Source organism: Neopelma chrysocephalum, unplaced genomic scaffold, assembly GCF_003984885.1.
Source record: "Neopelma chrysocephalum unplaced genomic scaffold, ASM398488v2 Primary Assembly neopelma1_119, whole genome shotgun sequence".
NCBI lineage: Eukaryota > Metazoa > Chordata > Aves > Passeriformes > Pipridae > Neopelma > Neopelma chrysocephalum.
In genome coordinates, this window is record NW_020897781.1 from 6166242 (window position 1) to 6194128 (window position 27887).

At 44.1% G+C, this 27887-nt stretch overlaps 1 protein-coding gene across 3 annotated transcripts in view; it reads right to left on the minus strand.

Annotated features, from left to right (window-relative positions):
- Positions 1-804: 804 nt before the first annotated feature.
- The window catches only part of DOK5 (docking protein 5), a 42780-nt gene continuing 15697 nt past the window's right edge, over positions 805-27887 (minus strand). Inside the window, exons 2-9 of one of the 3 annotated variants that reach the window (XM_027697443.1) lie at positions 23621-23728; positions 13561-13675; positions 13341-13460; positions 12442-12592; positions 10952-11087; positions 5132-5194; positions 4789-4909; positions 805-1452 (exon numbers count right to left, since the gene is read on the minus strand). In XM_027697443.1, the coding sequence (XP_027553244.1) occupies positions 1385-1452; positions 4789-4909; positions 5132-5194; positions 10952-11087; positions 12442-12592; positions 13341-13460; positions 13561-13675; positions 23621-23728 (882 nt within the window). In that variant the 3' untranslated portion in view covers positions 805-1384. Of the gene's footprint in view, positions 1453-4788; positions 4910-5131; positions 5195-10951; positions 11088-12441; positions 12632-13340; positions 13461-13560; positions 13676-23620; positions 23729-27887 lie in introns of all 3 variants that reach the window. The other 2 variants (XM_027697442.1, XM_027697444.1) reach the window with 2 other exon arrangements.

A 27887-nucleotide genomic window follows, 5' to 3' on the forward strand; every position in this document is an offset into this window, starting at 1 on the left:
TCATGTGGGTCACGATCAACACCACGTCCTCCCAGTCTGCTCTAAAACTTCATATTCATATTAAAAGCCAAGATGTTTGTTATTTTCACTCCAAGACCGTTACCTCTGTCCTCTAAGAAAATCAGCCTGTGCCAACTCATTCTCCATAAACATGAACAAATGAGGCTCATTCTCTACAAACCTACTCTGGCCATTGCGTTCTTTTACTTCTCTTCTGGGATATCTGCTGAAAAATGAGCTGCTGACATTATACACACCTGGATAAATGCAATTACCATTAGGTTTTTTGATATCCCGTATTTTAACAATTAAAAATATGCAGAGCCCATACTTCCCCTTAGTCCTTAAGCTTGCTAGGTGAGCAGGGTTAGAGATGATCAGTCTGATCTAACCTGATCAGGCCTTCTTACCCAGAGCTTGTTAACAAGCTGATTTACCTACACCTCACTCATTCACTGGCATTTAGGATCATCACAATTTTCTGTCCACAGCTGTTCTCCAATTCTGACCGTTTGGCACAGCAACAGCAGTCAAATGTGCTATTTCTGAAAGTCTGTTTGCTGTTAAATTGAGATGAAGCTATGAAAGCAGTGTCTAACATGGATGCTGTCACGAAACAGAAAAAATCATCCTTCTGCCACAAAACGTTTGTGGCATTGTGAGATTCCTGTTGAATCTCCTACTCTGCTTCCCCAGAACTCCCAACAAGTGGGCTTTGGATATCAAGGAAGCCACTGTCCTTCCTTCTAGTGCCCTAATGCCTCCACAAGAGGCCAGTGATGACAAAAAGCACTGCGCCACAAATTCAGTGGGACTTTTTTATTTTAAACGTTTACAGAGATGGAAATAAATACAGGAAAGAGAAGATAGAGAGGGTGCTTTTAAAAGAAATCAATCAAGTCTTCATCAGGCTTCAAACAGGAAAAAATTGTATCCAAGAGCTGCTTAAAACTGGCCACCATTCCAAAGGGCAAGGATTAGGTTAACAATAATGTCAATAACTAAAGATAAGCATTGCCACAAACAAGGGTGACACAGCAGTGAACACACAGCTGTAAGAGACAAAATGGAACCACACTACCACAGGAGAGTCTCATATATTTACAACATACCTATCATACAAAATCATTTGGGAGTATTTAGGGAGTGGTTTCTTCTCTGTCCAACTGTAAGATATAAAAGATACACCAGAGGGTTTGTTGGGTTTGTTCCTCTCCCCAATAATAGTTTCCGCTTTTGTCAAAGTTTAGAAAATCCTTGGTATTGCAAGAATCTCTCATCCATCCTGAACTTCTCCACGTTTCCATCCTTATCATCATCATCACTGTCATCCACTGGGGCAGTTGGTCAGGAGACAAGAGTTTGTGAAGTTCTTTACAGTCTTTTATCGATGGTCTGACCTGTAGGTTGGAAAAGTGTCCGTGCGATGAAGCTTCACTGGGCTGGAAACATCTTCACCAAGTCAGATGTGAAAAAACAGAACAACCCTCAGTAAGACACAAGCACCTCAGTCAGTGTTTTACACAGGACTATGTAAACTTCACAGAATTTTAATTAAACCTATCCCTGCTTCATCTGCTGCTCCGTCTCAGAAACATCTGCACTCAGATTTTCTTTACCATTTCCTTCAGAACAGAAATTTGTACAAAGCAAATTAAGTTTTTTAAAGCTCTGAATTTGCATTTTAAATGAAAAATGCACTTTAGCTCCCAATATTAGCAGCAGATCTTTCCTGTACATTAGAAAAGAGGACAAGAACCAATTCAGAAATCACTAGACCAGGTTGCTCAGAGCCACATCCAACCTGGCCTTGGACACTTCCAGGGATGGGGCAGCCACAGCTTCTCTGGGAAACCTGTGCCAGGGCCTCCCCACCCTCACAGGGAAGAATTGCTTCCCAATATCCCATCTAACCCTGCTCTGTCCCTCCAGGTCTCCATCTTTCTTGTAGCTCCTTCAGGCACTCGAAGGCCACAATTAGGTCACCCCAGAGCCTTCTCTTCTGTAGGCTGAACAATCCCAATTCCCTCAGCCTTTCCCCATAGCAGAGGTGCTCCATCCCTCTGATCACCTTGGTGGCCCAGAATTTGAGAACCTGATCTAATTAGATACCACTGAAGAAGGAGCCCTGACTGCTGAGTAACATGAGGCCTTTAGTGTCTCTCCTAATTCCAACATCAGCTGCCTGACTGACTTATTCCACAAAGACTTCAACCCCCTTCTCATGACAACAGTCTCTCCTAAGGATCCTTTTTTCCCAGTTTAGCAAGCAAGCTATTTTTCTAAATATAAACCACGTGGTTTGTGCCCATACAGTCTATTTGTCTTGTGTCAACTCTGAATTACTGTTTTAATAAAGGGCTCCACAGTAAGGCACAGCAAGCCCAGTGCACTGCCTGTGTCACAGGGCTGGAGCAGCCCTGTCCCCCTGTGCCACAGGCTGCCACCAGCAGCTCATCTTCCCATGCCCTAATTTATTGAACAAATCTGAACAGCCACGTAAATGCTGCTTTTTTATTCCTCCCTCCTCTGGTTAACTGAGGCTTTCCACGTGCTGCCTGCCCCCTCTAGTGTTGGAAAAAAGGAACAAGGAAAAATATCACCTTTTAGGGTTTTTTTGTTTGTTTGTTGTTTTGGTTTTTTGGTTTCTTTTTAGTTTTTTTTCCTGAAAGCCAGAGGACCAGACTAGAATATGGCTACATGTGTCAGGGCCGTAATTTTTAATCACAGATGGTGACATTCCATGTCGTGGAGGTGTTAAACTCCACTGATTTATTTAAAAAAATAAAATAAGTATCTATCACCCATTATTCCTTGAGAAATTCCTGGAATATGAGAGGAGGGGAAAAAAGAAACGGAAAAAAGGACACGACTCCAAATGTTTTCCAAACCAGGGGGTTCAAAACTGTGATTTCTGAATGCTTGATGCTGGTAAATGTTGTCTCCATGTTAGTGCCAGAAAGCCCTGCCAGCTCCTGAGGTTTTCTGCTAAGCACAGGTTTACCTGTGGGGATTTTTGCAACAGGAATGGTCCTGGGTGCAGCACACACCAGCCCTGAAGGTCAGGGATGACAGAGAAATATCTCATATCTGATGGCCAAGCTGGGCTTCACTTTCTAATGGCCCAATGGTGAAGGGAAACTGCTTCAGTTCATCAATCCACCACGAGAAGCTGTGGCTGTCCCATCCCTGGAAGTGTCCAAGGCCAGGTTGGACGGGGCTTGGAGCAACCTGGGCTAGTGGAAGGTGTCCCTGCCCATGGCAGGGGGCAGAACGAGATTATCTTTAAGGTCCCTTCCAATCCAGGCCATTTCATGATTCTAAGACTGTTATCATCCAAATGTTTAATCCAGCTCAGCCTCTATTCCATCCATTATGGAAACAAGTTCTGGCAGGTTCTGGCTCCCTCCACTCAATACTTCAGGCTGCTACATTTTATTAAGGGTTTTGCCTGTTTTCTGTTGGCTTTTCCAACACCCTGATCCTGACCCACAACTCACTGATACCAACTGCTGCACCAACACGAACTCAGCCAATCCATGGAGCTGACAGTGGAAGAGTGTGCTTGAAATACAAATGGGGTTTTGGTTGGGGTTTTTAATTCTGAAAACACACAGAACCACACAATGCTGACTTTGGTCTGAGCACCAGCAGCTCCTACTCCAGGTGCCTCTGGGGAAACCAGCACAAAGCATCAGTTACACACATGAGGTGCTGTGGTTTTCACTCTCTCAGGAGACTGAAGGTCAGATTTTAAACACTCTCTGAAACACCTGGAGGGCAGAGAGGCTTCCCTGACAGCCTTCCTGCCTGCAGGAGCAGTGGGGTCCCTCCCACCCCATCCAGGCACTCAGGAACCACTAGATGTCCCTTGGTGACAGCAGAGGGACCACTGGGAGCATCCCTCCCTCTCTGCAGACCCGGGAGGTGCTCAGGCATGAGGGGACTGAACTGTGCTGCCCCTTGGACTGGCAGCAAGGAGGGGATTTGGAGAAGTCACCTGCCCACCCCTGCAGCTGCTCAAAAAACAGTTTTCTAGAATTACTTATCATGGTCATTTCCTTTTACTTTCCCTGTTGGTTGTTTTGCTTGAATGTTAGCAAGTACACAAAATGAACAATGAAGGCTGCATCACTCTTAGCACAAGGTAGCCACCTAAAGGGGAGGGGAGCCACCCGAAGGGGAGGGGAGCCAAATGGATTTAAGTCTGGCAAAAAATCAGGTGCTGTTAAAATCAAGTAGCAGAAAGGACTGGGCACATTTGGGAACTGGCCATCCTGTAGAAATGGTCAGAAAACCTGCCAAATGAAGGATCCCACTCTCACAGGAAGTCAGAAGAGGAGAACCTACTGATGACAACCATATATGTTTGGCACCATATGTGCCAAACTGTCCATCCCAACAAGGTTCTGTGAGTTCTCTGTATATGTAAAACTCTCACATCAGCCTGGCTGTTGGTATTTCTCTGTTTGAGGGGAAAAGGGGAGCACTTGCAGGGGGACAGGGTGGGGGGCACAGTGTGACTTCCCACAGCACTGAGCCTCGTGCCCCAGCTCAGAGCAGCATCACAGAGCCCCTGAGCACAATCCCTTGGGTTTGCACCCCCTGTCTGCCCTGTCCTGTCCTGCCCAGGCTTCAGCAGAGCCTTCCTGCCCTACAGCTGAGGGAACATGCCTTCTCTCCCCCAGCCCGACGGCAGCGGCTCAGCCTGGATGGACCCTGTGGTGGGATGGACAGACAGGGCAGTGCCCCAGCAGTGCCAGGGGCTGTGCCCTGAGCCCCCCTTACCTTGCAGGCCGTAGAGCTGCCCCGTGCTGTGCTGCCGGGTGATGTGGTGCCAGTAGGCGCTGCGGGGCAGGGGCACCATGGCACTGAGGGACACGGCGCGCTCGCTCAGCTTCAGCTGCAGCTGCAAAGGGACACCAAGGACACGGGCTGAGACAGCACAACCTCTGCCTGCAGGAAGTTCTAACAAAACAACCAGCACAGTCTCTCCCTCCCTCCCTCCCTCTGCCCCCTGCACAGCAGCAATGACTCACTGGTTAGTGTCCACAGCAGCAAGGACTAATTGGTTAGTCTCTAACACACCGTGGGTTAGGAGGCCACGCTGCTGTTTCACACCACAGCTCACCTTGGTGCTCCCCTGGTCCTGGGCAAGCCCTGCTTCCCCCGAGGGGAGTCCTAAGCCAAGCAGCTGAAACAGAAACTGGGGATCAGCAGCAGGCAGGGCAGTGCTGGTGTGTTCCCCCTTTGGCAGCACAGCCAGCAGAGGGTCTTCCCAGCTACACAAGCAACTTCCCGAAGCTAAATACAGCCCCAGCACACTGAGAACCTGACAGATACGGCCCATGTGTGAGGACAAGTTGTTCTCATTCGTTTTGAGGCATTTCCTATTCATCTCCCCTCTCCTACAGCCGAGGAACTTGCCAGCTGGATGGCACAGGAGTCCAACAGGAGATGGATAACTGCATCCTTCACCAAGATTCCTCGAATGAACAGCACATCCAAGTGTGCTCAGGAGAGCACGTGGGCTGCAGTGCATTGCTGGGAGCCCCATCCCACACTTCCCCCTCCATACAGGGCCTTCAGCTACATTTTCTTACATAATCACAGCCCCTTGATATTTATACTGGATTTAACACAAAAATACATGAGAACTGACTACTTCAAGGCATTCTTACATGAATTCAATAAGATTTATGTGGCAAGCTGATAAAAATATTTGGATTTTATCATAAGCTTCAGAATAATCCTGAGATAAGCTCAGTTAAAGCCTGGTGCTAATAAAGCCAAGGCTGTGGGTTTGATCCCTGTGTGAGCTATTCACTTAAGAGTTGGACTTGATGATCCTCGTGGGCCCCTTCCAACTCAGAAAATCTGTGAACTCTCTGAGAATACAGGTAAAATTCTCCTCCCAAAGCTCAGGGAAACACCATTCAAACATACCAAGGCTCAACTAGACTTCTCTAATTTATGAAGACAGTTTTTTACAAAAGAGTAAGTTTTACATTTTAGTTTCACAAAACCAGAGGTGACAGAACCTTTTACAAGAAAATCAGTACATTTTGGAGCAAAAGCAAACAGGCAAAGCAAGCACAGAAAAGGGGTGAGGGCTGGGTGTATCCAAAGAGACCCATTTCCAAGTTATTCAGAGGTGCCTTCTACCTTCAACCTCCTCTCTGTGCAGTGGACACCTGTGATGTGAAGGTAAAACTAAACCAAATCAAGCCCAGCTCAAGTCCTGCTCTTAAAACACCCACCTCCACATCAGCTGGATGTGAGTCACTGCACCAGGACCCACCTACACCACGTTTATCACAGTTCCTTTGCAGTGTCACCACACACACACACCTTGGCACCATGGAAACAAACAACCAGGGATCTTGGACAGGGAATACCAATCAGAGATGGCATTTCTCAGCTGTAGGTATCTCTTGTGGAGGTTTCATCTACTGGTGAGTTGGACAGTGAGCTAAGGCAGTTCAAGCAATAGTTCAGCTGTCGGCAGGAGTGCAAAAACCCACAGGCTGGCTTGGGAGACAAAAAACCAGAGACACAGCCAGAGAAAGACTAAATAATGACACAGAAAAGGGCCTGAACTCAATCAGCAGGGGAAGAAGTTAAAAAGTCCAGAGCTGAGATAAGAATTAGTGTGTTCTGTGCTGAATACACAGCGTCTCATCAAACCACCTCGGCCTGCGAGCACGGGCGGCTTTAATGGTGACTGATTCCATTCCCACAATTAACCTACTGCATCTCTGTGGCAACACAACCAGGAGGAATAAGTTGCTAATGCCCTGGCTCTGTGCCACAGGAGCACCCAGAGCTGGGAGCAGGTCCCACAGCCAGCATTGACATGCTGGAGCACGTCTGGGCACGGGCTGGAGCCAGGCGGGACGTGCGGCTCCACACATCATTAACACAGCTAATAAACTGATAACCAGAGGGCACCAAATCTCCACCCTCACCCACTTCTGCTCAGAGGAGGAGGAGGAGGAGAACGAAGCTGAGCAGGGATCAGGATCCCCAGAGAGACTCAAACACAGCACCCTGCACATAAAACAGGCAGCAAGTGATGCTCGGTCACACTCAAACCCACCCAGCGAAGATGGGAGGAGCTGTGAGGGACAACCAAAAGCCACCCCACAGCTCTGGATGCTACAAGAGACCCATGGAGGAAGGGGATGGAGCAGCTCCCAGCCACTGTCAGGAGCAGCTGGGGAGCTGCTGTGCCACCTCTTGACTTCTTGTCACCTGGATGGTGACACCAGCTCTGGGCCAAACGCAGGGTGTTGGGTCTCAGAAGTCCTGGGGCTCGCAGAGGAAAGATTAAGTATTTTCTTTCTTGGATCCCACCTTAACAAATTGGCAGAATTGCATTAAAAATTACAAAAATTAAGGAAAAGTACTGGAAAAAAAACCAAAAAACACAAAATCAGAAAAACCCCCCAAACGAACAAAAAACCCCAAAAGCAAACAAAGAAAAAAAAGCTAATAAAAAGCCCCTGCACACCAGTGTTCTCTCAGGTTAGCCATAAACATGGCTCCAAAAGGAAAGAAAAGAAAAATGATTTAAGATTTGTTAGGTTTGGTTGGTTTCCTCAGGCTGGACAACCTAATTTTCAAAGATTTTGCAAGACTTGAGGCAAACCTACCTCTTGAAACCTCCCCCTTGGAGAAGATTGCACTCGCTGTGATTTTGGGGGGGATTTTCTTCCCAGCAAATCAATCAAAATCAATTTGAACAATAACTGTTTAAGAAACATTTGCAAGTTCATTATAGGAAAACTACAGACTGGTCAAGTAATAGCAACAACTTCAGGCATTAAGGGGCATCAACATATTGCTGCTGTTTTGGCTACTCTCTGTCTTGCACTAATGGTAAATATTCTAGAAGTTAACTCTGAGTTAATTCTGAGTTAATTCTCAATCTCTGTGGAAGTGGCCAGAGCTAACAGAGGCTCCAGCCTGGACAGGGATACATCAGATGGAACAAGTGCAAAGTGCCCACTTCAAGAGGGAAGAAGAGTCAGGGAAGGCTGCAGGAAACTGGCTGATGATGCGTTTCCATGACACACTGAGCTTTAGCTGCCAAGACTGGGAGCTTCACAGTTATTATTTCTTAGTGAGGTATCAGGTTGAAATGTCTTTTTTAAAGCAACCTGAAGAGAGAGCAGTGAAGTCACAGCACTGCTCCCATCAGTCTTCATGGCAACCAAATCCTCATGAAAACATAACACGAAGAGGTATTTTCCTTCCATTGCCTGGCAAGGTAAAAGTGAAAGGAAAGAAACACTTGGATGGGATGGGTTACCAAATGACCAGAATGGCTTCATGCATCACTAAGCAAAGCCAGCTCATTCTTGCCTTTAAAGGAGAAAAGGGAGAGAGCTGTGGATACACCCAGAAGGAAAACAAGCGACCTCCAGTTGTGGAAGTGTCCCAGGTTGGAGAGCACGTGCTCAGATCTGGGCACGAAGCAGCAGCAGCACGTGTGAGGGTGAGGTTCTATCCCAGGAACTGCTTTGCACCCACTTCCCATCTCAGGAGCCAGAGCCAGCTCCAGTCACGCTCTGAACCACGTACTGGATGTGCAGGAGTGACTGCCAGGGAGGTGACAGACACATCAGAGCCCACGTTCTCAGCAGAACTTGGCAGCTTTATTTCACTCTGTCAGCATGGGATATTCAACTCTCTTTTCTCCCTTTTCTTGCACAGGCTGCAGGAACCCTCAGGTAGATTAATAAAGCCTTCCCCTCAGCCTTGGATAATCACTCCAGTGATATGGCAGTGATCAGGATTCCAGGAGCAAACAGAAGACACTGAGTATAGACTTCATTTCTCACCACATCTCCTCTTTTCTTCTTTTACTTACTCTTTCTGTAAATAACAACTCAAGCTTCACTAATACAAAGAATCCACACAGAGTAAGTAAGTCTTGGAGACAGAAACAATACAGAAAGCTGAGGATGAGGTGCAAGCCTCTGAAATAAACTCCTCGTTGAGGTGTTCAAAAGCAGAAGAAAAATACAGGGGAAATCAATCAATTTGAACAAAGAGGTACTTTACAAATATTTTGTAATTGGCAAAATAAGCCACAGGAGTTCTACACTGATATAACAGCCCTCTGCCTAAACTTTTAAATCTGAATTCCAGACTTAGAATCTTGAACCCGAGAGAAGCCACCGAGACTCAGTGAGTTATTTTGGAACCAGGCAACATTCCTATGGCAGGCTTGGGAAACTCATATTCAGGGGCACATGGACTCCTCTGAAACAATTGTATTCTGCTACTAAATTACAAGACTTTCAGCTCATCAGGAATATGTTGTTATTCCCTACTTAGCATTCTAGGATCTATAAAATTAGAAAAAGCTTTGGGAGGTTGTGCAGCTGCTGCCTATTGAAATCTACAGCAGCTCTGCATCTGTGCAGTCTGTTGGCATTTGTAAGATGGGAACTTTACAGTGCAGCATCAGACATCATCTATTAAAGATGCTATTTCATAAATGCAAAGCCAACAAACATGAAATTGCCTGTAAACCTATTCACTGTTGCTTCAGAACTGATCCCTGCTGCTTGAAAATGAAGTTGTGCTCTCAACTTGATCACTTCTGATCCTGGGGGATACAAATGTTAGTTAGTTATGCTGACCTACCCTAGGTTAATTTTAATCTGCTTAATTTAGTCACTGTTGAGCACTTATATCATCTAACAATCTCAGTTTTGGATATTTTTGAACTAGAACTCCTTTCATTAATTAGAACTAAAAGGTTCTTGGTTTTAAACAAAAGCCAAACCCAGCAAAGACTGTGGAAGAACAAAAGGACACCAAGTACTTAAGACAATTTGTTCCCTTCTCCATCCCCTCAACATCCACTCTCATCTTTACTAAAATCTTCACAGTAATAATGGCATTTTCTGTTTCATCCCAGCTGGTTCATCCAGTTAATACTGGGATAATTCATTACTACAACTTATCCCTGAAACTAAGACAGTAGAATTACTGAAAGGATTAGACATGGATAACAGCAGTGCTTATGTTTACAGCAAAAGAAAGAAGAAAGACTTGTTGCAGATTACTACTGCTTGGAATAGAGATGTTGTTTATAGCCAAGTTCTTCCACAGTTGTCCATTCTGTGCATTCTATATATTCCAGAAAACCTCTTATCTTCAGGATACTAATTTTGCTGCCAGAGTCACCCTGTGAGTCCTGGAGTGCAGAGACCAATTGAGAAATGAGATAAACCAAACACTCCTTCTCACTCTACAGGCTTCATAAGCAAACAAAAAATTAAATTAGAAGTTAATAAGACCCTGAAACACATTAGGTGCAAGTGCCACAAAACTGCCTTCCTTAGACATAAAGCTTTTACAGATACCTCACTATCTTTTTTGTTAGTTTTGCACCTTCCACTTCCATATTTCCTACCAGTCACGTGTGTCATAAACCAAGTTTTAGATACAAAAAGCACTTATGGAAAACAGATATCCACTGAGAGATCAGGCAAACACCTAGTCCTCCCCCGTGGTTTAATGTGAACCATATGACTCTTCCCAAATCTTCAGAGTGTAGACACCAATTAGCAAATGGAAAACTGAGCACGAGCCACAACATTTTGCAAATAGACTGATGAGAAATGCTTCCAACCAAACTCATGATGCTGATTCACCAAAGGAAACTAATGAGAATGTGCACTTATCTCTGTATCAATTCACACTTATTGACAGCTTTGCAAACACAAAAATCAAGGACTGTTAAGTTTCCCTCTTGTTTTGATTCTTGGAAAGGAATTGCAGTTATACATATTACCCTAAAGTTTATAATCAAGCAGAATTTAATAAGAGCAATAATCAGAATCTTTAAATCAAAACTTAAAATCCCACTGAAGACACATATTGGTGGTTGGATATTCCAACCTGGAATACCAGGCCTGACAAGCAGCCGTACCATGGAATTTTTCACACTCTGCAGCAAACGCTCGTGTTGTTCTGCTATGGCCAAAGCAGCTGAGTGAACCTTCTGATAGATTGCTTCCCCATCCCTGGTCTGAAAGATGAACAGTCCTTCTCCTGTGTCACACATCCTGCCAAAGCAAGAGCAGAAGGGATCCAGGTGTGAGGTGGAGGTTTACAGGTCACCACGAACAAGCAAAACTTTCCCGTGCTGCTCTACAAGTGTCACTGCACAGGCAGCGAGAAACAACGGTGGTTAAAATAATGAACAAAGTTATTTGAAAGTCTTTGCCCCTGGTTCTTAGCAGCCCTGGTCCAATCTCACTGTTTCAGGCCATATTTGTGTTGTCCCAGCCGGGGACTCAGCTCAGCACTGCTGATCCATCACAAGCTCTGGAGAGTTCACACACCAGACCCAGATTTTTTATATTTAGACTCCATCTAGAATCTGTGCCAGGTAAGATTAATTTGTCTTTCCCCTTCAGACTTTTAACACTGCCAGTAATGAGTTTTGCACAGTTTTATCTTCCACTTGAAACAATAAATACAAATCCTCTGCGTCCCAATTGCATTGTCCTGATGCATTATCAGCTAAATGAAAATGTATTCCTTCCCCTCCCCGAGAGGGCTAAATCCTGCATAATATGGAGGATGGAAATCCAAATGCCTTTTCCCTGCCCAGATAAGTTAATTGTATGATCTGTTTCTCTTTTAGTATTGTAATTCTTTAATGTGCTTATCTAAAATAAAGCATCCATATCCCCTGAGAATTATCTGATAGTTTAGTCCAATAACCCCAGTGCTCCAGCTCCAGCCAAAGTCTTCAGCTCATTACAACAGAGCTGCAGGAGCAATACAGAACATCTCTAAAACAAGAAATTGCATTTCACATTTCTTATAAATCCATTTGTTGAAAAACAAACAAACAAACAAACAAAAATCAGTGGAAAACAGGAGTCCCTTCTCCTTTAGTTTGCTTCTGGGAAACAACGTGGCACTCACTGCCCTTAAGACCAAACTCCACTTCTCCTGGTACAGACCCCATAACTCTGTGCCCTCACCTGGTACAGACCCCATAACTCTCTGCCCAAAGGTCCACATTGTACAAATCCTGGAATGATGTTCACCTCTTCTTCCCAGACCTGTCCATCCAGTTCTCTGGCTCATACACCGCTTTATTTAATTATAACTCTATACAGTAACATCCAACACTGTCCCCCTCCACCCTGCCATCCCCTGGGACACCTCAGCTCTCCCACACCCACCCTCAAGCACATTTATTTGGCAGCTGCTTCCATCCAACTGGGATTAAGATGTTTTTTGTTTGGTTTTATATTTGTTTCAATATTTTTTTTACTTTTTTAGGAGCGGGTCCAGACTGGCCTCTGGCTGAAGGTCAACACCTTTCAGAAGTGGTCCAGAGCACCACCCAGCAGCATCAGGAAATAAAAGCAATATATAAAAATAAAATAAACCCAGACCTACCTCCCTGCTTCAAAGGTGAACCACGAGGGGTCCCGCCCGTAGCGTCGGAGGGCACTTAATGGCCAAGAGACGAGTTTAACTCTGGGATTCTGGATGTCCCAAAGACAGATATTCTCAAATGTTATCTGCAAGGTACATTCCCCATGCACATCTAAATTAGGGGATGGCATCAAATACACATTGAATCTCTCTGGGAGAAAAACAAAAGGTTAGTCTAAAATCCCTGCCCGTTACATGTGCAAGTCATTCAAGGAATTTCCTATTTTCCAGCTCTAATACATGATCTTATTTCCACTTAGAACAACTAATTCAGAAACAAAGACTCAGTTCCTTCCAGTACTCAATGAACTCCAGGTTTGGGGCAGTCAGAATGCTGCACTCAAACATTTGTGCTTTCAGAGCCTGAAGAGAACTACACCAGCACAATCCTGACATTTGCAAACAACTACTAAAATTGTGTGCAATAATAAATACATTGCTTGTGCAGGTAATTAGTTAATTTGCATAGGAAAGTGAAGTAGCCATGGGCTCAAGTTTTGCATGCAATTATTATTATTTATTATTTGCTTTACAATGCTGCCAAAGTGCCTCCATCACTGATATCATACAAGAAAACACACAACAAACAACAGTTCCCATCTCCAAGAGCAACTAACTTGTCTGAGAAAGAAAAGTGCTGCTCCAAAATAATTCTAGTTACCTTACTTATTATCTCTGGCAGCAATTAAAAACAGTAATCAAAAACAACCCCTCAAACAAACAAAACCAACCCCCACAGAACCGGAAGGAGGGCTTGGAAAAGCAATTTGTTCCTATTCGTTTCTAATATCCATATGTACAGTTCAAAACTTTAAAATAATGCCATTAAAAGGTGAAAAGGTCAACATTTATGTACCTACCACTCTGCTCCCTCTCTACTCCAGATGCCAACAAGTCAGGCTCTCCAAGGCTAATGTCATTAATCCGTGTTCCAAGACACTCCATCTGCAGCACCTTGCACCACTCATCTGCCTCAAGTTCTGTATAAATGCCCAAAAATCTGTGTGTAGGTATATAATAATTTATAATTCCACAATTAATGCTCTTATGTTTTCTAATGTGTGTTACCATTTCACCCACCTGACTCACAAGCAAAGGTTTTGGAGGTGTCATCACTGAAATAAATCCCCACAGCGTGTTTCTTTGTGCTTTTTGGCATCCTTAATATATTCTTCACATTGTTGAGCTCCGTGACCTGAAAAAGCACGATTTGGAATTTTAATTAGGAGCTTGAAAAGAGATATATCCATTATTGACTGGGCAAGGAGAGGAGAGAATTATATCATGATGCAAAGGAGAGAGAAAAGGTGAGACAGCACGAACAGGCCTGTGATTGCTCTTAAAAAAAGGCAGCCTTGGCAGGAATCACCTCAGACATTCCCCCTCAAGATCCTGGAATATGAAGCAGCCACATCCTGCAGCCTCTCCTGTCTGTAGGAGCTTCAGTGTGACACCATCCCAGCAGAATTTTAGCCAAGAGGTGGAATCAAAGCTCACTCTAGTCTGAGAAATATTGACATGAAGGGCATGAGAAAGACCAACCTGATGCAGCAGAAGCAAAGAGAGGTGAAGATGAAAATCTAAAGGATTCACCCATTTGGAGGAGCAAGCTCTAGTACAGTTTTCACTGTGGAGGACAAAGCTGTAGAACGGTGAAAGCTGCTCTCTAAATTATTGTTTGATGGAAAGTTGAGGAGTTGTTAGAATGGCCCATTTAAAACAAAAAAAAATATCAGTTTTATTTATTAGAAAATGGTTTAGATGTAAAGATTCGGACTTGTAAACAAAGATTTCTGTTGCCAAATACTGATTGGCAAAACAGCTTTCATACCTCAAATAAATAAACATGGATCTGTTACCTTGTATGCAGCTTTGGTAAATACACACCAGGTGGCTTTATATTTGTAACATGCACTTTTCACCCTCCCAACCCACAAACAATGCTCTTAAATTTGACTGAGGAGGAATTCCTCATTATTTAAAATAATTTTAATGTAAAGGCTAACACTCAACAAGGGAATCAGGAAGTTTCATTTAAATAGTCATTATCAGAAAATATTTCTCTGAATTCTTTTACACAGTAGGGGTTGGGGAGACAGAGAAAGGGGGATAATTTAGCAGAGCTGTGCAACCCAACAACTTCACTCCTTTGGTTTGTTGGTTCTGTGGACTAGTTTCATATCCAGCTGTAACTCTAAACAAAGAAACCACAGCAATTGTCTTATATAAATAAGACACAGGAATTATAAAGAGTTATCAGTGCTGAAGGTTTCAGCAACAAAAAAACCTCCTCTAAGACATCCTGGGGTCAACCAGCATTTCATCCTAAGGCACTTTCTTCTTGGAGTCAATTTATATACCCAGCCCCTTTGAGCAGCAGAGAACTGACAGCCAAAAATCACACTTCCAAGCCAGACCCCTGAAAAAGGTGTTCTTACTGGGAATGGAAGGAACAAAGAGCAGCTCATGGGCAACATTTCTCCAAAACAAAAATAAATGACAGATCCAATGGCAGAAAACGCATTTTATGGGCAGAAGCAGAAGGACATAATGGAAGGAACAGCCCATGGGGAACACACCAAACCTTCTGCAGAGCTGCCAAATTTAGAACTCAGGTTTTTATAGCCCCCAGGTTGAAGATTTTGAGAAGTGTCAAAACTGAGACTTCCTAATTGTGCTTAATTTTGCAAGAGGATTTTTTGCTCTTCCAGGAAATCCTGTGATGGGAGCACATCCCTCAGTGCTAACCAGACACCAACAAACTCCTGGCTAAATATGACAAATCTGTCATAACCTATTCCCACCGTGCTCAGTACATGGCAGGTCAAGCACAAATTGCCAGCTGCCAAGCTCCAATATATTTTTCTCAGATGCCAAGAAAGGATTCAAATGCAAGAGGAAATAAAGAGCCAGACTTTTTCATTCAGGACAGCAACTACCTTGACATTTAGACTGAGCACATTTACATTTCCTGCAAGGGAATGTGCTAATGAAGCTTTGTACCTTCCAAAGTCAGCAGAATGTAGTCTTACATTTTGGAAATGAATCATTTACCTACCTTGGATTTTTGCTAATGGAAAGCTCCATTCTGAACATTAGGCACATCACACTCCTACTGCTGGATATCCCACTGTCTCCAGCATGATGAATCCTGAGGATGCTGACAGGGCTCAGTGTGATCAGGAAAGGTTTGCAGTGGTCAGGGAATAGGGAATTGCCTCTCTGGGCTGGCTCAGGAGCCAGAGGCACTTTCAGCAGTGTCAGAGGTACCAAGTGAACCCCATCAGCCCTGGGCTGGGAGATATCCCACATCCCCAGTGAGGGAGCTGGGATAATGAAGGGACTTAGGACAGAGCTTTAAAAACACATTAAACAAAATAATTCACAAAGAGGCTCCTGGCTCCTGCACAGGGGTGGGAAAGGAAAATAACCCACCCAAACAGCATCACTGTGTGCAGCCTGAGTCAGGCACCTCCAGGCCACATGGGAGCACGTTCATCCCACTGGGAGGGAGAGAAGGACAAGATTAAAGCATTTGCTTTGTCTGCCCTGCACTACAGACACTCCTGATCACTGTTTCTCCTACTGTGATTCCAGCCTTGTACCTTTTCCCTTCACCACTCCCAGCATCCCTAAGATCACAACCCCTAAGGTGACATGTTTTATTCTCCCTAGGGCTGTGAGCTGCAATTCCTGCTCTATCTCCCTACATGAGCCCTGGTACAGAGCATCCACCACCCATTTCCTCTCATTCCTGTACCACTGGAGACATTCTGGACTTTCCAGTCTCTGCCCTCCAACCTCCAGCTCACCCCTGCCCACCCAGAGGCTCCCAGCCTTGCACTGTACATGTCACATCCACCCTGCAGCTCTCCCAGGACCGTGTCAGCTCTGAATCCAGCCATGGGGAATGAGATTTGCTCTTGCCATACCTCAGACACCAGGATCTCCCTCCAGGAGAGCAAAAGCCCTGGCTTACAGCCTGGTCAAAGGAAAGGGCACATGATTTCACCCCTTGGGTGATGTCTGAAATCAACAGCATTATGTCATTAATGCCACCAAGCATCAAATCCTTTGCAATTCATGTTTCAGCTGTGAACTGGGGGAGAAAAAGAAAGGGTATTTATATTTGGAGAAATCTTGCTACACCATTTGGCAGCTCCTGAGTTATTTTGTGCTGCACTGACTGCCTGAGAGCTCTTGTATAATGGCATTTCACAGGGCACAGCCTCAAAGTCTTCACATGCATCTCAAGGCTTCCTGGTGGCTTCTGCTGAGCTGCACAAGATGCCACCAAAGCATCTCCCTTTGGAGGGTGACAGCCAGGCAGCCCCTGTTCTGACCCCTGACCCAGGTCCAAATGTCTGCAGCAAAATGCACACACTCTGGGCTCTTCCCAGAGAGCTCCAGACTAAGGCTTCCTTCAGCACCAGGCACAGATGGACAAAATCTGGCACTCTGGGGATCTCTCTGAGGCCAGTGGCACAAGTGGTACCCTGCACAAGAGTCCTTTGAACCCAGCTTTCATTCCTTCTGTCCTGGGCACAACCTTGTGGCACCTGATTTTTATGTTTGGCAAAACAACACTCAATAAGCACCTGCCCTCTCTTCCTTTGGGGGCTGAAGTTGCCCTCGCCTCTCAGAGGCCCAGAGATGCTCTCCACTTTGGTAATGGCTCCTCTGGCAAGATCCAGCTTTAGCCAAGAAGCAATTCCTGCAGGAAGGCTCCACGTCACACCCTGCACCCCTGAGGGAGATGTCACCCAAAGATCACGATATTTGACCTGCTGTGTCACCCAAAAAGGGCTCCAAAACACCCTTGTTATCCCAGATGACTAAACAGCCTCCCTGTTGCTCACCCTTGAGCAACAGATGGTTCCAATTGTCTGGCACATTCGCACCCAATTCACACCGAGGAAGTGACAGGCTGCAAACACCCCCTCACCAGCTCTTGGAAAGGAGTCAGGAGCAGGCATCAAACACCTGCAAATATCTCAGGCTCGAGTTTTCTTCTTCTTTTTTTTTTTTTTTTGCATTTTTAAATAACTCTCATCCTGCCAGGCTCTCGCAAAAGAAGTGTTTTCATGATTAGTTCAATTCATGTAGGTTTTATTTATCTGAGATTAGCAAATAATGTACATTTATCAACATAATTCTAAAATTCTAAAACACAAATATCAAATCTAAGACTGTTAACAGAGAAATCACAAGAAGAATGTTTTGTAAGGGGTTAAAGATCTCCCTTTGCATACTTGTCCCCTCCTCTTTACTCTCAAGCCTTCCTTACATTAGGATGACAATCCATATAATTGAAATACATTTCATTAGATTAAAAACTAAAACTCTTGCAGAGATGTGTGGTAAGAGAGTTCTGAACCAGGAACAGGGATTCATCATTCTCTTCCCAGCTGACAGAACAAGCAGACAGAGCTTCACCCTGACAGATGCACTCAGACAAAATTCTTCCATCTCTTCCATTCCCTTCAAAAACATGCCAAACACACAGTTTACTAAAAACGATCTTTAGCATTCAAGCTATTGTTTGAGTTAGTGCATAATTCTCAAATATGGGGAGCCTTTCAGAACACAACACAGGGGAGCATATTTATTGCTTACACACCTGTCACACTCACTGGTTCTCAAGTACCCTGAGTTTTAATCTTAATTAGGGACTCTGGTTCTGCCTTGGCTTACTGAAAATTGCCCCCATGATGAGCATACATCTAACATTTCCCAGGACACCCCAGGGGAACATTTAATGCAAAATGCTACTGCTTAGCTCTGCTTAGAAGATTTGCCTGCACATATCTAACTTACTAATATAAATACCATGCTAAAATTTTATATTGAATCACAGAATGGTTTGTGGAAGTGATCTTAAAGATCATCTCATTCCACCCCCTGCCATGGGCAGGGACACCTTCCACTAGCCCAGGTTGCTCCAAGCCCCGTCCAACCTGGCCTTGGACACTTCCAGGGATGGGGCAGCCACAGCTTCTCTGCCCAACCTGTGCCAGGGCCTCCCCACCCTCACAGCCAAGAATTCCTCCCCAATATCCCATCTAACCCTACTCTCTGTCAGTTTGAAGCCATTCCCTCTTGTCCTGTCCTTCCAGGCCCTCGGAAATAGTCTCTCTCCACCTTTCCTGTACCTCCCTCAGGCACTGGAAGGCCACCATTAAGTCACCCCAGAGACTTCTCCTCTCCAGGCTGAACAATCCCAATTCTCTCAGCCCTTCCTCATAGCAGAGCTGCTCCATCCCTCTGATTATCTTGGTGCCTCCTCTCAACTCGCTCCAACAGCCCCATGTCCTTTCCCAGAGCTGGAGGCAGCTCTGCAGGAGGGGTCTCACCTTCGCAAGGCAGAAGGGCTCAATCACCTCCCTTGACCTGCTGGCTATAATATATTCATTAAAACATATACATGTGTGTGTATTTGTGTATATATATATATATATAAATAAAATGTACAGCCATACCTATATCTCCATTTCTTCAGTGGGAAAAACCATCAGCTGCGAGTTCTCCCTTGCTCACACACACAGAACTGCAAACACTGCCCAGAACCCCAACACTGGCTTGGAAATGAAAGAAAACTCCAAGAAATCAATGCCAGGAACAAGCACCAGATTTAGAGATTCAGTTTTTCCACCACCCTCAGAGGCTGCTCCTTCCCTCACAGGCACAAGGTTTGTCCTTCCATATGGAAGGACATGAACCTGCCCCACAGCCTTGCCATGAACCTCATGGCATTAGAGTAAAGACACCAAAATATCCTGACAAGTTACTTTAATTCTTCTAAAGCCTTGAACTTCCAACTTCATTCATAGCTAAGCTGTGGTATTCATTAAAAGAAATGTTTAACAGCCAGTTATTAGCAGAGTGGTCATACTTTAAACACTTCATTTGCTACTGATACAGTTTTGCCTGGAAAACAATTACAAATTAAGAGAATTCAATTTTCCAAATGGATTATTCCATAACTAGACAGAAAGGCTGGTTAAATTACTTCTGCTGTTTCAAGGCAAGATTAATACAACCGGATTAAAACTTAGATCCCCTCAAGGAACTGGTGTATTCCTGTCAGCACTACACAATTAGTTGGGTTTGTATTGGAATATTAAGGATTCTTGTGGCACATTGCAAAGTCAAAAAAGTAAACTGGAGACATCAGAATTTTTTCCTTCCTCCAGTATTGTTAAAGCATGTGGCAATTTGTGGTTGCTTATTTACATTTAACAAGTGAAAATTAGACAGTTACCTGAAAGGCAACTCTCTGCATAGATTTTGTAGCCTGGGTTCTAATTATTTTCCCTCCCTTGTGGGACCCAATGAATTAAGTGGGCAATTTGCTTTGTGTATGCAAATTCCCAGTTCTCCTCATAAGCTACAGATGACTGTTCTCAGACAATCTGTATTTTAGGACACGCCAATCTTTCCACTTTAAAAAAAAAAACAGAACAAAATTAGAAAGTATTTAAAGGTCAATATTACATTAAAAAAAAAAAGGTACTTTTTTTCTGGTTTTGTTTTAACTCCTCCAGTGGTGAGGATGTCCAAGTTCAGGCCCTGCAGACAAGGATACATCCATCATGCATTCAAATGCAAACCAATTGGACTTTCCAAAATACCACTGAGATGCCTCAGAAACACTCCTGGGGATCCAGAATTCAGATGGATAAAGGCGAGACCTTGATGGATCGAGGTGCCAAGGAGCTGCTGGATGATCTCAGCCCAGTGACTGGTACCACCACAGTGCCACCAGCCCCAGTGCTCCAGTCAGCCTCTTTCCACTGATACATCAAAGGAACATTTGCACTTTAATCCATCATAGGAAAAAAAAAATAGTAACAGAACGAAACACTTCAGTGAAGGAGGCAGGTGCTACTGAAAAATTAGCTCCATTCATCATTTTCCTTTTTCTACCCTTTACAGTTTTATGATGGATTAAACCTCTCCCCAGATCGATGGGGTGAGCAGGGGCTCCTCAGTTTTCCAGATTTGATGCTGCTTTCAACAGCATTTTAGAATCACTTCAGAACCCAGGCAGGAAGTTAATGACCATTATTTCTGAAACACTGGTAATCTGTAGGTGAGGTTTTCCTCCTACAGCATCATCTTTCAGAACTGAACCACGTTTGCCCTCAGATTCATTAGCACAAGTTTATGGCACAGTGACACTTGACACGTTAACAGGACTGGCTGGGCTTCTCATTTGTAGGATTAACTTCATTGTCACAGACAGTGACAGCAGCCTCTGTCCAGGAGTGACAGAATGAGAGTTGTCACAGCAAAGCCCCTCCACACCATGGAGCTGTTATCACAACAGCTGCTCTTGCTGGCTAAACGTGTATCAAAAGAGCAGTGACTATCCCAGACCTGTGGATGATGCCTTGATACCATCAAAAGCGGGTGACAAATAGTGATAGTTGAAGGCTCTGCCATATTCAGTTATTTGTTGGAGGTTTTATTAATAATTAACTATGGTTTTTATTAGGATCAGTTCATCCACAGAGGGGTACAGAGCAGCACTGACATGTTCTCTTTTTTCAGCAGCTCATATTTAATACTGTTAGAAGCTGCATCATTCACCACCTTAGAATTTCACACGTTTACAAGGCTTATTTAAAAAAGAAACTCATTTTTATCCACCTGTGCTCTTTACAAGTGAACACATTTTGCCCAGAAAATGCTGTTTAATATTCATTAGCTCCCTTTCAGCGAGGTTTGTTAAAAATAAACGGGGACCTGTCGGTTGGAGAGCTGATGATTTTACAACCAGAAAGCAGCCATCAGAGGGAACAAATGGGGCCACTGCAGAGCCCCAGAGTCACTGCAGAAGGGACACCCCACTGCCCTGGGCAACCTCATCTCAACCTCCCCACAGCACTGAGGCATCATTCCAGTGTGGCCAAGAGGGGTAATAAACGTGGAGAACAAACGCCAATGGCAACATTCCCAGGGCAGAGATCACTGTCCAGCCTCTCAGCAAGCACATCCACAGCATCCAGGCTGCCTGGAGGCTGGGAAGAGAGATCCCTCTGGATTACACAGTAGGATTACAGCTCCCCTGGCAGAAACCTCAGCAATTACCCTGTAATTTGGGTCTATGTATCTGGGCCCTGAAGCAGAGTGAGGTTCAGGGGAAGGGGTGATTGGATTTGGCAGCTCAGCCAGACACCAAAAAAACATCAAAGCTCAAACTGATCATCTGGGGTATATCCAGCTTTAGACTCAGACCCCAGTTGCCTCACATGAGCCCCCAAAGGAGTTTTAGGATATAATCTACCAGTTCTACCAGTGCTGTCAGGAACACTCGCTCCATGCTGTGCTTTTCTCCTCCAAAAGGTAAACATTTCTCTGCCCACTTCCCCTCGAGACATTTGGGTTCAGATCTTCTTCCTGCCTGAAACAACCCCCAGATTTTGGTGAGTCACTGCCACAGGTTGCCCAGAGAAGCTGTGGCTGTCCCATCCCTGGAAGTGTCCAAGGCCAGGTTGGATGGGGCTTGGAGCAACCTGGGCTAGTGGAAGGTGTTCCTGCCCATGGCAGGGGGTGGGACTGCATGATCTGGGTATTCGGGCTTAATTAGATGCTGCTATTTTTTGGTCTGTGTTTGGCACAGCCACTTGTGAGAATCTGTTCTTTTCCTGCCAAGTTATGAGGAAACAAGTACTGAAAAATAAGAACTTAGTCCTTGAAGGAAGCATTTTGTGTAACTATAATTAATTAGTACCTCGCTATTGGCTGATGGCCCTTTAAGGGCATTTGAAGAAGAAAGTGAAGAGGAGGAGGATGAAGTAAGCAGCCACTAAGGCAAAGAGTTGATTCACAGTGACTGACTGTGGAGTTTGACCATCATTTACTCCTGTCAAATAAGCTACTTGAGAAATCCAGAAACTAAATTCATAGAAGAAGCAATAGTCTCAAATTAAATAACTGTTAAATATAGACTAAACTTGACTTATAACTGAAAATCCCTCTAAGTCAATGAGACTTTCCATGGTGCTTTAGTCTGCAGATCTAATGTGCAAATATGTGCTAACCTATAGAATTCCTTGAAAGAAGAGAAGAAAGTTCAGCCTCTTTTAGATTCCTCTTGGATTTCATATCCATTACCCAGTGTGAACTCCAAGTCAGTGTGTGCTGCTAAAATATTGCATTAATACAATGGAAGAAACAGAGATTTGCAGCAATAATTGACAGAGTCATACTCATATAAATGCTGGAAATTCTCTCACACACTGTGCAGCCCTCACACACATCAAGTGGAAAATCACCACTCATTACTTCTGAAAGTTGCTTAATATAAATGTGAATGAACTATTTCTGGGCCTGACTTATTAGAAATAGCCACAGGTTTTATGAACAATCAATTACACATTCCATGGCATGTAGACAGAGGAGTCTGAATTCAGATTCAATATTCCCTCAAGATTTCCTCTTGAATGTATGTCAAAGTGAAGTGCAGATCACCTTCAAGCTGAGTTTGCACATAATTCCTAATCTTCCAATATATTAAACTTTTGCCAGCAATGATTATAAATTAAAGCCTTTCTTATTTTTATCTCCATGCCCAGGAGAGTTACACGTGTAAATTCTCAGGTGAATATGAAATATGAAAGGTGCACAAAATTCTAGATAAGTGACTGGAGGGAAAAACTTCATTCTTTTAACAGCAATTAATTTAATAAAGGTTTTCACACCATTATTACAAGAAAAATGTGCGTGTTGTCCTTCATGTCTGTAGCTGGTACTGTCTTCCAACAGATGCAAAATCCTGTAAAATGGGAACCTTAAAGTGCCCAGCTTTTTGAATTCACATGTTCCTTTGGATGATTGTTACTGCAAACATCAAGAGCAGCAGCCATTGCAAAGTATTTCAGATCTGGGTTTAAAGGCCTGAGGAAAGGACAGCTGCTTTAAAAATACAGGTATTTTCCACTTAGCAAGATGTTTGTACAAAGCAGAAAATAGAATACTTACTCTGCCTCTGAGTGAAAGAACATACAAATGGGTTTAGGACCTTGAGAGTAAAAGAAGTTCCAATTTTCAGCCCAATTAATGCACGTAAACTTGAGGGTTTCCTCTTGATATTACATCAAATAACAAACATTTGAGAAACAACTTTGTGTCTTACCTTGTGGTAGCATCTGAAGTAAGCAGCTCGTTCATCTGAGAACTTCTCCAGCCTCTTTGGCCCTTTGCTTGAAGCTTTTTTGAATACTAACCAGCATCTCTGGTAAATCTGGAAACACAAGAGAGTACATTTGGCACCTGCAATGGCTTGAATATCACCAGTATTCATACAGAAGCTAAACTCATAAATCAGCTGTTGCTCTGGAGCTACAATTAATAACTCAGTAGCTTAGAGCAAACATAAAACTAAGCTAATGGGGAGTTACATCCTATTTCTTTGGAATTATAATGCAACCAGAAATTCTTAGGAAGGTGCGTGGAAGGAAGAGCTGTAATTGTGCTTGCAAATGAATGCAGGGCTTTCTAGGAAACAGTGGCACACTTTTCCATATGGATTTGCTCCTGCTTCCTGTCTTGCATGCCTAAGGGAGATGTGAGGAAAGCCTGAGCAGACAGGTAGGAATGGACCTTCCATCACACAGGCAGGGGAGGTGACACTGTAAGTGTGCATTCTGTGTATAAGGGGAACTGAGGGTACAAAAGGGAGAAGGAACTGAATTACTGGTGATGAAGAAGCAGATCATTTATCTGCAGAACCAAGGATCATTCTGACACCTGGAATTTTGCTTCCAGGGTCTGGCTGAATTTATGTTCAAGCCATTTGGGGCAGACTCTGTGCAGAGTGGTTGAAAAAACACCTTTCCATCTACAGCATTAAGTCACTTCATCTCCCCAACTTCTGTCACCATTTCTTGCAATCTTCCCACCCATTCTTTAACTGTGGTGCACTTTCTACCATCCTCTTACATTCAAACCATGGCTCTCAGCTCTGCTAACATGCTGCCTGTATAGAAGGAAAGAATTATAAGCCTTGCCAACTGTTCACAGCCCACACTTAATCAGTAATTCCAAAGTAACACCTGGTAAGTTAGAAATAAATCAAAACTGCCACCAAAAATCAGTGTGATTTCAAAGAAAAAAATCAGACCAACCATTATCAAGTAGTTCACAGCACAAATCCACTGCAGTGATAAGTGATGAAGACCCATCAACACATCTCACTGCCCCAGCTAAGCCAGCACCTGACAGGTAACTCACAGACAAGGCAGCTCATCCTCTGCACCCCTGATGGGTTCTAATCCACGTATTCAGTGCAATTATGTTCACAAAAAGTAGCCATAACTTCATCTCTGTGCCCAAAAAGCTGACTGGCTGTGCTTCTCTCCCCAGTTTTTAGCTGTTTTTCCCAGCTGTGTCATTCTCCCCCAGCTTTTCCATCCTGCCTCACACGTGGGCACTCACACTCCTGGCCCACTTGGCTGCACCAGCATTTAACATATGGACAGGCTGCTCCCCTGCCAGGCACCAGCTGAACCTATCAAGCTTTTCTTCCAGTTTTCCAGCTTATTTGGCCACTCAGCCTGTTCTGTTTCATGCAAGGGTCTGAATTGAATTGTTCAAAAATTACTAGACACTGACCACAGTGACAGCTTACACCAAAAGCACAATTTAGAAATGCACCTACTTCTCCTTGAAAGAGTCTTTCTGCATTTGCCTTCAGAGGATTTTGTTCCCCACAGCTGAGGGGAAAAAAAAAAAAAGTAAAACAAAGCACCCTCAAAAAAACCCTGGCACATGTAAGTATTTCCAAGGATGCAAAAGTCAAATCAGTCCACAACAGAAACAGCAGTCTTTGAGTTTTGGTTCCAATCCCACACTGCAACAATTCTCTAAGAAAAGAATCCCAGGGTTCAAATATTACGTCAGAGCCTGAGGAAAACATCATCACAACCCAAGTAACTAAACCTGTAAAGGACAAATGGCATTTGTGATGCCAGTGAGCAAACTGGAGGAAAGGCAGGTCAGGGAGGTCCCTCCCCTGAGCTTCCTCTTCCCTCTGTAAGAGCTGGTCAGCTCTCTCCTCTTAGGGAATCTCTGGGCAGAGAGATCCTACCACAACAGCAGTTTAAAGTAGAACAAAGTGTTTTGATTTGAGATAATTAACGATTTTTTTGTCTGAACACACAGTTAGGAATCCCATTAATGTTTGTGATGTGATGTTAACTCCTCTCTGCCGAGCTTCTATAAACAAACTTAAAAGAATATAAACCCCCTCACTGGAAACCCACTTGGCACCCTCAAAAATGAAGCAGTGGAGCCCTCCAGAATGGGTGCTATCAGCACAGTCCCATTTCTGTGCTCCCACAGGTGAACACCCAGCACCATCTCAACAGAGCATAAACTATGTGATGCTTTAAACCTCCAGAAATAAAACAGTGAAAAAGGGGATTGGACTAAGTGGCCTTTAACGGTCCCTTCCAATCCAAACCAATCCATGATTGTGTGAATAACCAATTTGGCAGCATCTACCCAGAAGCCCTGAAAGCCCTCCAGTCAATGCACAGGAGAGATGATGCTGTGCCCAAGACGGGGAGCTCATCATGACCCTGTTGCGAGCTACAAAACAGAGCCAATAATTAGGTCCTTGATGCCTCCACGGTCTAGCACGTGCCTGAGACTTGTCAGTGTTTCCTCAAATTGAAGGCAGCACGTGAACTGTTTATGTTGCTAATGCTGTTTTGACAGCAGCAACAAGAACCAGCCCCAAATGCTCTTAGGTGCCTTTTCCATCATGAATACGGAGCTCACTTATCCCTCAAATCAACACTTTCACTACTACTCCATGAATAGGAATTAGTTGAAAGTACTGCTGTAATTGCCTCCACTGCAAGCACTCGGGCTGACAGTGATTAGATAATTCAAACAGCAACTCAGGATCTGATGTGCTGAGAGAGAACAGTAATAGCTGTCATTTACGTAACACCTAAAACTTACCAAGTTTTCCCCTTGAGATCTTCTGAAAAAGTCTAACTCGGGATTTGAGGATCAAAAATTAGCACCTACTCCTTGTGGTCTCTCCCGAAAATTCCAGATTCTTACAGAGCAGGCGACAAAGTAAAACTCTAGGGAAATAATGTGACTGTTTATGAAGTGCATCACCCCAAATCCAGGGAGGTGATCCAATATCCATGTCCGAGGTCAGGCCAAGACAGTTCTATTTTTGGCTCTAAAGATCATCTGCTATAAATCACTACCACAACTGAAGTCAAAGGAGTGACTTCAAAGGAATGATGCAATCTGAGTATCTGGATTCCTGCCCCTCATTCCCAGGTTCCTTCTAGTGCTGGAAAGGAGCAGCAAAGGAGCTACTGACCTCAGCTGGAACTGGTCAGCATGGAATCATGGAATGGTTTGGGTTGGAAAGAGCCTTAAAGACCATCCAGTTCCACCCCCACCATGGGCAGGGACACCTTCCACTAGCCCAGGTTGATCAGAGCTCTGTCCAGCCTGGCCTTGGACACTTCCAGGGGTGGCATCTGGCTGAGTAAAGTGGAAAAATTTCTTCTGGCTTTCTGGGCTTCATGGTTCAGTTGGGGTTTGAGAATATTCTCATGCAAAGAGGGAAACTGAAACCAGAGTCTTGCTGTCCTACGTGATGACCCAAACCCTGGAGTGTCCTGGAAACTGGGCTGGGGAGGGAGACCTGTCAGTCCTCACCACCTCCCATCTGAGCAAGATCAAGAGCTGGATTTCTGAGCACCTAAAATGTCCTTCTTTATACATGAAGCATAAATTATTCCAGCCAAGAAACAAAACATTTGAATTTAGAGACTAAAATCTAGATTTCAGCCCAAAGCAAGTTTACCCCACCCCTCAGTACTTTTGTTCAGGAGCCAATCTAAAAAAGTATCTGGAAATAGTCAAATATTTAGAAATTGGATGGGGGGAGGCTATTTTTCAGATTTTGAGGCAGGGGGTTTAAAACTGGCTGTTTTTAAAAACTAAGGTATGTGGCTTCCACCACATTAGGGCAAAGCAAACCAATTTTACTTCAGAACCAAACAATCCCTTTTATTTGTTTTTTAAGAGGGATCTAGAGGTCAGAAACAGCAGCACAAAGTCTCATCTGGCAAATTTGTCCTCTGTGAACAAGTGAACCTTCAGGGAAAGCTGCCCTGCTTTATTCCTGTGTTATGTTTTTCTGCACTTTGCCCTAAAACAAAGAATTCCAATGAGCTGCATTCACAGGGACACTGAACTTGCTGTCAAATAAAAACAAACTTTGCTTTTTTAAAAGCAGTCGCTGCAAGTTCTCTCATGCAGCTCGGGATGCCTTCCAGAAACACTGGGCTATTGCCAGGAACCTTTTTGTGACTCTGATGAGTTCTGGAAACAGATAATCCAGTAAAGGCACAGCACAACAGCTT